The sequence below is a fragment of the Gastrolobium bilobum genome, unplaced genomic scaffold (genome assembly GCF_033153095.1).
Source record: "Gastrolobium bilobum isolate Gb01-03AN ecotype WA unplaced genomic scaffold, APGP_CSIRO_Gbil_v1 utg30092, whole genome shotgun sequence".
NCBI classification, from domain to species: domain Eukaryota; kingdom Viridiplantae; phylum Streptophyta; class Magnoliopsida; order Fabales; family Fabaceae; genus Gastrolobium; species Gastrolobium bilobum.
In genome coordinates, this window is record NW_026900083.1 from 88837 (window position 1) to 98431 (window position 9595).

The following is a 9595-nucleotide window of genomic DNA, read 5'->3' on the forward strand; positions in this document are numbered from 1 at the left end:
CTGCACGTCATACAAAACATACTTATAATCTTAGGCAAGACCTTTGTTCAAGCAAATGTGATCTTTACCCAACTTACTGACCATCCAAGTATTTCCATTCTTCAGCATGATTGCCCTCATATACAAGGGACAACCATCTTTGTGATTTTGACACTTCATCACAAATCTATGCTCATCGCTTTTTGCAACTACAGTTGTACAATGAGTCTTCATACAATGTAAATTCATGACATGTTGCATTTCTGATTTGGAACGAAACTCCTGATACACTTATAATGGATCCCCTAATTGTCAACCACCGTGCAAGTCATCGTCACCATACAACATCGTCATCTCGTCATCAAAGTACGCCCAATTAATGAAGGAGAAACTCCTGATACATATATAATATATCCCCTAATTCCTAACCACCGTGCAAGTCATCGTCATCATACAACATCTTCATCTCATCATTATGGTACGCCCAATTAATGAAGGAATAATGCGGGCTTTCATTCCAAAATGGATCAATCTCAAGCCCTACATCTAAAGCATGATATTTTTGTCAGAAACAATAAAAATAAAAATATGAAATGTTACATAATAAATTAAATTTACTAACTTACCATTGCTAATTGGGTCAACATGAAGTGGTGACATAGCAGGAGAACTCAGGTTTACTTGTTTGTGTCAGCGTCAAAATCACCTTTCACGTCAGTATCTAAGGTATCACTAGTGAAATAACACTATTAGGTTCTCCCTCCTCATTGTTGTCCATTTCCTCCTCCTCCTCTCCCTCCCTCAATGTTATCTGACTTAACCCTTGTGCAGGTGCAGATAAACTGACAACTCTGTCTTCTTGACCAAAATGTTGTGGAGTTCTTGTATGCATAGGTGTAGATGGAGATTGACCAAAATCAACTTTAAAATATATCTCAATAAAATTTTGAAATTCCCGGTCTGTAATTGCATCTATGACACATTTCACATCTTCATCATTAAGATATCGTCACGAATATAGTATATAGCATCCTTAGCAACTGTAGTCTCTACCCTGCCTATCATCCGATGAATGCGTTGGCTGCCTTGTAGCCCCAATTTTTGCTAAATTCTTCGCTTGAGCTCGTTATATGTAGTGCCCCGTTTGTTTTTCATCATTTTGGTTTTTTCTTCAAATTGAACACCAGTGGAACCTTCAAAATGTCTCCCATCGTGGTAGATAACTGTAACATACATGTTTGAACTTGAACTCATCTTTCACATGAAATTGAGACTAGGGTTCGAAAATTTTGGGTTTGGGTTCAAATTTTACCCAAAAAAAAGAATATGTAAGTGTAATAGCGATGTTTTCACAAGATTAAGACTTTAGAGTTTGTGGGATGAAACAGCCTCTTGATGGGTTAGATTACATATGAGAAACGAGAGAGAATTTAGTGTAAAAAACGAGTATAAGTGAAATAAGACCGAGACATATAGATATTGGGGTTCTGGCATTATTTAATCGATTCAGTGTTTTGGACATTTTTTTTATTGTTTAATCGATTAAGTCCCGCCGTTTAATTGATTAAACAGGGACATATTGGTGAAATATTTTGATTGAAGGACAAAATAATTATGTTTTAATTAATGAAGGTCAAAAGGTCAAAAGTCAATAAAGATTAGTCATTCTTAGTAAGAGTAACAAAATCATCAATTATAAGTGTTGCCATAGTATAAAGCATACTAAAATTTACAATTCAATATTTAAATTAATTATAGATTTTAAAGGTAGTTATTGTTGGATCAATTTGAATTCAACGGTTAAAAAGTGAAAAAAATTAATTGCTATTGATTTTAAATTAATCAAACGGTAATCATAGCAAGAGTAATAAAACTAAAATATAGTAAATATAAGTTTCCTCCATATTTTAGGATATTGTAACAATCAATTAGGGGTACTATCAATATTATTACCAATCATTTTTATCGTTAGATCGATTGTGTTGATCCAACGGTTATATTTATTTTCATCTTTGTATGGTTATAATCCCTCATATTTAATACTTTATATTTATTTTCACATTTGTATGGTTATGATTCTCCATATTTAATGTGAAATGGGGCGTTATAACCCTACAAAGATGGAAATAAATATAATCATTAGATCAATATAATCGATCTAATGGTTAAATTAATTGATAATAATATTAATAATAATCTTAATTGATTGTTACAATATCTTATCCCATATTTTAAAGTGATCAATACATTGATGTTAAAAAGGAAATATAGAAAGGGGGAAATGGCTCGAGTAGGGTTTGTGTCTGTGATGGTTTATTAGCGAAATCCGAATCCAAGTAATGGTTGTGGGGAAGTATTGATGTTAGGTTTGAACAGTGAACTGTGAAGGACATGGCTCGTAGCTTGTCGCGTTCACCTTCCTACAGAAGAAGACACTCTCCATCCCCTCTTTCTCGCCGCCACTCTCGAACCAGAACCACCAGACGCCACTCTCCGACCCACAAACGCCGCCGAAGGCACAGAACCAGAAGCCGAAGCCGAAGCCGAAGCACTGCCTCGCTCTCTCCTAAACCTAAATCACGCAGTCCTACTCCTAAACCCAAAAAAGACCTCCAACAAAACAAAAGGTAACCCCATCTCTCTCTCTCTCTCTCTCTCTCTCTCTCTTCAATACTATAAAACAAATTCCAAGCTTGTGCTTTCTACATTTAATTTGTGAAGGGTTCGCTACTTTTCGTTTTTAACTATATTAAAAAAAGGTTATTTGATCTGAGAAATAATATAACAATAATGCAATGCAGAATATCAAGCCATTGTGCCAATGCAGAATAAACATAACAAACTTCACTTGTTCTGAATCAGAAACTTGTTTAGAGAGGTATGCCTTGTATGCATAATAAACTAGCTAGAAACTTAATAAACAAATATCAAAGTGAAGCGTTGGTTTTATTTATTTATTTATTTATTTATTTATGCTGTTTTCTGGGTATATAAATTATCATGACTTGCTTGTTATTAGAGAAGTAACCGCTCGGTTATTCAGCAGCAGCAATATGCTGTGACTGATCCTAGACCAGTCTCATTGCTCCTGCATTTTCTGTTTAAGTTTGCTTAATGCTGAGTCAGCTTCTGTTATTTTAGTTTCAATTAGTTATTACTACTGAGCTGTAATCTGTTAGATTTGGTTGAGATCTGTTATAGTTTAGTTCTGAGTTGGTTATTCAGCTAGCTCTTGTACATCTATAAATTCAGCTCTGCTATTGAAGAGAATAACAAGAATCAGTATCATCAGAAATTTACCCAGAACAATGTTCTCTCTCTCTCTCTACACTTTTCTTGCTTTTTCTCTCGTTTTCTTTGACTTGTGAATCTTTCTTTGTCATCAATGATAATTTATTTATGTTCTCCGATATTTGCATTCGGTAGCAGGCATCAACAGGAGGAGGAAGATTTGAAGCAATTGGAAGAAGAGGCTGCAAGAAGAATCGAAGAAGCAATTCGAAAAAACGTTGAAGAGAGGCTTAATTCAGAAGAAGTCAAGAAAGAAATAGAAAGGCGCATAGCAGAGGGCATTAAGAAATTGTTTGATGATGTTGAAGTTCAACTTGCGAAAGAAAAGGAGGATGCTCTTGCTGAAGCTAGAAGGAAAGAAGTAAGTATTCTAACTGAGACTTTCTTTTTCTTTTTTTGTTTTGTTCTTCCTTTCTCTGGAAGGAAAAATCAGGAGCAAGTGATTGATCATTCTCTGAATAAATTGTATTATAATATTGGAGAGAGTTTCAAGCATTAAAATTTTAAAATGTATCATCATATTGTCAGTAATTGAAAATTTTAGTATGGATAAACTTTGTATAGTAGTTTGAGATAACCTTTAAGCATCTTTTATCTGGTAAACAAGGTGCCGCTCTACCAGAACCCAGGATCCTAAAATGAGTTAGTCCTGTCAGTGTCAAATATTAATCATATTATGATAATGTTCTTGTATATGTAACGCAATTTCCAGATTTGATTCAAGATTTATACGGAGCCATTTGTTTAAATTACCATTTCTTTTAATATCTTCACTTGTTGGCACTATAAATCATCAGGTAACTTGTTGAATGTTTCTTTCCATGTGAAGCCTGACAAATGCGCTATTTCTGATTTGTATCTAAAAATGTGCATATTACTTTTAACCTATGGCTTCTAGGAGGCAGGGTAAAGTCTTTGGGCCTATTTGGTTTACGGAAATTTTTTCTGTTTTCATTTTTGGTTTTTACTGATAGTACAAAATGTCACTTTGTTTCTTGTTTTCAAAGATTTATGTAGGAAATGCTGAAAACAGTGTGTTTTTGGCCATTTCCTGCATAAATCTTTGAAAGCCTGAAATGAAAACAAGGTAGTTTGTAATAATTAGTAAAAACAGAGAACATTTTCTTAAACAAAAGAACCCTTAATGTGGTTCCTTTTTTTTGGTCGCAGACTTGTTCATACATGTAATTTACAGTCACAGAAAAAAAAATCATGTTCTCATTTGAGGATTGTGATGTGTTGTTGACATCCTGCAGAAACAAGCTCAAAAAGAGAGAGAAGAGCTAGATAAGATGCTTGAAGAGAATAGGAGGAGAGTGGAAGAGGCTCAGAGAAAAGAAGCACTAGAGCTGCAACGAAAGGAGGAGGAACGGCAAAGGGAATTAGAGATGATTCGGAGACAGAAAGAAGAGACTGCTTGGAGAAAGAAGGTGGAGGAGGAAGAAGAACATGCTAATCGAATTAATTCTTTGGCCAAGAATAAATCTAGGCCTAAGTCTTACGGTTTGTAATTACTATTAGGTGATGCCATTTTGTGCCCCAGCTTATTTGTACCCTTGTTAGAAGCCATGATCTTGAATGAAAATTGATACTCCTATAATGAGCTTCCAACCCACTTTATTACAAGATCAAAGAAAATTGAATGTTGTTTTCTATCCAAGATACTAGTATGTTGAAGTTTATTTGCTTTACATGACAAAATGGCTGTCCCTGCTATGGCCCTGTTTAACTGGTTTGGAACTTTTCAGTTTATACGCAGTAGTCAACGATCAGTAAAGTGAATGATAGGTATGATGTGTAGGACATAACCTTGTATCCCCGCTTCATTCCAATTGAGGTTTGTAGCAAGGAGGACTGGTATAGAGATGCTCTTCAGAGGTCCTTCTACTGCACCCTCTGGACTAATAAAAAGATTTGATATCACAAGTTCACAACAATCATCTTGAATGTTTTTGTTTCTTAATAATGTGTTAAAATATTAGATGATAGTGATTAAAATATTTCTACCAGCATCAAATTTAAATCTAATTTGAATTCTCTTTTAATTATATTTTCTGTGCTCCTAATAACTAATTGTCTAGTTTAGGTAGAGAATTTGATATTGTCGAAAACAACCCACTCTGTATTTGTTGCTGCTGTCACAATTTGAATCAGTATACCTACCATAACCACTTGGGAAAAAATAGGGGAAGTACTATCTCATGAGGAAAAGCGGTAATTATTATTTTAATAACAGAAAAACGATTTTCAATGTTGCTGTAGAGAAGCCTTCTGCCTTTATGGATCTGTTAGACTTCTTTGGTGTACATTTATCTTAAGTACATGATATGCATTGTTATTTTGTTTGTTGGGGATCAATTTTTATGTTCTTAGATATAAGTATTTTCTATTATAGACACATAACATCATTGGGCTTACCATCCAAAAGAAAAAAAGAAAATAGTGCGACTGACACTATTTTCGATATGAGAGTGGCATAAGATATATCTCTCATGTAAAATGAGAAAATGATTTTCCTTGTTTAAATAATATGTCATCCTCATGGTTCTAATTAAAGTCAGCCATATTAACTGTCATAAAATGTTGGATAGCATTTCTCATTTTGTTTACAATCATAGTCATGAGTGTTTATTTTCATAAAAGCCCAAGTAACTTTTAGAAATGACTGTGAATATGTGAATTTGTTCAAAAGTACTATTACAATGGACCTGCTGTTTAGGTTTAACTTTAAAACTGTCAACATTATTTTAGGTTGGATTTTACAATATGTACATATTCATTTATAATTTTAAATTATTTAAAATAAATAACATGTTACACATGAAATTTTCGTGAACCGGAATATATGATAAAACAAATCTAACTTTGAAATGGGAAGCTTAGCTTGTCTCCGTCCTCTAACTTTGAACGTTCAAAGATGCAGTATTCGATATTCAACTACAGGTAGGAGTAGTCTTGAGGGTTTATTATATTTGTTTCTTCAACTCTTGCCTTATTAATGCCCCTTCGCAAGGTTGTCAGCATTGGGAAATTTATTTTTAGATCTTCGTTTATAGTCAAGAGCCAAAAACCATCAGACATTTTTTTTCTTTATTAAATTAAAATTTCTTACTGTATTAAAAGAGGGGAAATATTTTTCTCATGAGACAAATTATTTAATGCAATACACAAAAAAATGGGTGGAACCCACTAAGAGGAAGAAGAGAGAGAAAAAAAAAGTGGGTCATACCCACTTTTTTGTGTGTTGCATGAGACAGTTTATCTCATGTAACATGGTAAAAACATATCCTTTACAAGAAATGGTTAAATGATTCTCCTATTGCATAAGAGTCATTGTCTCATGTCATAAAGACAAAAAAAAAAAATGTTAGACCCACATGTGAAAAAAAAAAAGCCAAGACACAAAATTCGATTGTCAACGGTAGAATTTTTTTTTTCTCCTGTGTGACTGGGAAGTCACAATTCTCTAGGGGCGTTTGGTACAGGAATTTTTTTTTTTTGTCTGAAAATCTCAATTTTCAAAAATATGATTTTTATCTTCAGTTCAAAAATTAAAAATTTTAAAAAATTCTATTTTGCGAAAATCCGAAAAAATGCTGCATACCAAACGTTCCTTAAAAGAAAACCTTGTTAAACAAGGAAAATTTCTATCGCAGTCCTATAGACCAGTTTACACAAGAAACACTCCTACACAATGACACAGCCGCAGTCGTAAAGGAAATGCAGTAAGATGAGTGGTTTAGAAACACGGCCCTTCTACACTACGAGAGAGAAGAAGCAAGGTGTAGAACATATTTCATTGACTCAATCATTTAAGAATTCGGCTCCTCTAAAACGACGAGTGTACGTTAAAGAAAAATACATAGTTATAATTATTGATTCAACGGTTGAAATTGTGATATGCACATTTATTATATACTAAGATGTTAAAATTTACTAGCTTAATTTTTTAATTAAGGACTATAATTTAATAATTTTTTCACTTTGTAATGGCCAATGCCATATCCTTCTTTCAAAGACTCAAAATTTTCAAATCATTAAAGTCTAATTTACATACCCATTAGTAGAGAAGCCTAATAAATGGAAGCGACCCATGTAGGCTAGTTTAGGAAATGGATCATCTGATGTATAATTTAACATATCATATCATGTGGGAGGATCTTAACCATTAATAATTAAATTAACGGTACTGATTGTGTAATTTCCTATCCTTATATTTTTTTTTCTGCTCTCTTATCACCGTTAACTCACTCATGTATGATTATGATTGTCTCACATGACATGGTTATGTTAATTAGCACATGAGAAGATCCGCTCCGCATGCTCTGCAATACAGTTCCAAGTGAGTGAGACATAGAGTTGAGCCATCGTGGTCTTAAAAGCATTGTTGTGTTATGTTGACGACTTGCAGGATCCTGGTTGAATGGTGTGATTAAGGAGTCATGAATCCATGAATCAGGGATTGCACGCAACACCAATAATCATATTCATATCATGCTATTGCTAGAATTGAGTAAGAGGTAGCTTTACTCAAAGGGAAACAGGTCAAACATGCCTCTGGACCCGCCTGCAATGTTCCCTCTTAACTTTTATTGTTTTGGGTTAGGGTAGGTGATCTTCCTAAACCTATCACTAGATTAGTCATTTCAAATCAAATGGACACCTGCTAACTAGAAATGGCAAAAAAATGTCTAATGCTTTTTATGATTTTAAAGAGAAGGGAAATTGTTTTTGACAAAGAAGTATAAATTGACTAGAGTTTTGAATTTATGTATACTGGCCAAACGATCCTCCAGATGCAATTTTTTTAATTTTTTTTAAATAGTGTTATTTTTTAATACAAAATTAATCTAATGTTATTTTTTTTAGTCTTGTACGCTCCCATACTGGGCTACCATGTGTCTTATGTTGGTAAAATTCAGAATTTATTTTGAATAAAACTTAAGCACGGTTTATACTAATTTGTAAAACTAGTCTTGCACACTTTCATATGGGGACAGTGACTATTTTGTCATGTTTGGCCAAATTATTTACCAGACTATCATACCAACAGTAAAAATTTTCGAAATGTCACGCGACATAATTCGCTACACTGTGTAGCGATTTATGTTTGCAAATAATTCGCTACACAGTGTAGCGAATTATGCCATGTCAGGCTGCATAGTCAGTAAAAATGACATGTGTCAAGCAGACAACAATACAAGCATAATTCCCTACACAATGTAGCGAATTACTGCCTGCTTAACACGTGTCATTTTTGCTGACTGTGCAGCCTGACATGGCATAATTCGCTACACTGTGTAGCAAATTATTTGCAAATATAATTCGCTACGCAGTGTAGCGAATTATGCCGCGTGGCATTTGATAGAGTTAACTATCTGGAAAGGTAATATAGAGAAGAAATATACGTAATATGAAATTATCAACGGCAATTCAAGGATGCCGGCAACTCCAGAAGGGTTTTTGCAGGGAAGAAGGAGAAGTTTGTTACAAGATATTTGCATAAACCCTTAAGTGGTCCCCTATCAACCTATATAGCAACAGAAAGCAAAATTATAAAAATGACATTACGGATGGGCCTATGTATAACACAGCCCATTATTTCTACCACTTCTTGCTGATCAGCCCACCATGAGCTCTGCTCACTCACAGCCCATTACCCACTTCCATCTACCAACATCAGAGTTCCTCAACTGGCCACGTGGCCACATCACTCACCCACCATCTAAACACCTGTCAGCATCACAAAGTCTCTGAGCCATTGAGGTGTCCGCTTCTCTCTCCTCTTTGACCCACGTTGTTCCTCTCTGTTCGGTTCTACTCTCTGTCCTTCATCTTCTATTTTATCTTCCATAGCCACTGAGTTCGTGGAATCAGTGTGATCCCTTGGAGGACCTGTCTGACCATGCGGAAGGTTCCTATCAATTCCCTCCCCCCTCGAAGACACGATTTTGTCCTCAAGATCGGAGTTTGGGAAGGCTTGGCAAAACTCAGAGTATGAGATCCAAGATGCATCTTCCAACGGTAATCCCTCCCATTGCACTAAAAGTTGCAAAATTTCTTCCTTTCCATGTTGTAAGGCACGGGTTCGGAGTACAGCTACTGGTTTTGTGACCGGATGGTTATCCCAACTCACGCGAGGAAGAGGGGCTGAGTGGAATGCTGGGTTCTGTCGGTATTGCTTGAGAAGCGATACATGGAAGACAGGATGGATTCGCGACTCCTCTGGAAGCTCCAATCGATAAGCCACCAGACCGATTCGCTCCGTGATGGGGAAGGGTCCATAAAAACGGCGTCTAAGTTTGGAGAAGGTATGGTTGCGCAC

At 35.1% G+C, this 9595-nt stretch overlaps 1 protein-coding gene across 1 annotated transcript; it reads left to right on the forward strand.

Moving 5' to 3' along the window:
- Positions 1 to 2259: 2259 nt before the first annotated feature.
- LOC133295246 (uncharacterized protein At1g10890-like) lies at positions 2260 to 5116 on the forward strand. The gene is made up of 3 exons (XM_061494047.1): positions 2260 to 2606; positions 3409 to 3631; positions 4527 to 5116. Exons 1-3 carry the CDS (start codon positions 2371 to 2373, stop codon positions 4779 to 4781), a joined length of 714 nt encoding a protein of 237 aa, XP_061350031.1. The 5' UTR covers positions 2260 to 2370; the 3' UTR covers positions 4782 to 5116.
- The last annotated feature ends 4479 nt before the right edge of the window (positions 5117 to 9595 follow it).

Coding starts and splice junctions, on each gene's coding strand:
- LOC133295246 (XM_061494047.1), top strand. CDS start 2,371: ATGGCTCGTAGCTTGTCGCGTTCACCTTCCTACAGAAGAAGACACTCT. Junction 2,607..3,408: donor GACCTCCAACAAAACAAAAG/GTAACCCCATCT, acceptor ATTCGGTAGCAG/GCATCAACAGGAGGAGGAAG. Junction 3,632..4,526: donor CTGAAGCTAGAAGGAAAGAA/GTAAGTATTCTA, acceptor GACATCCTGCAG/AAACAAGCTCAAAAAGAGAG.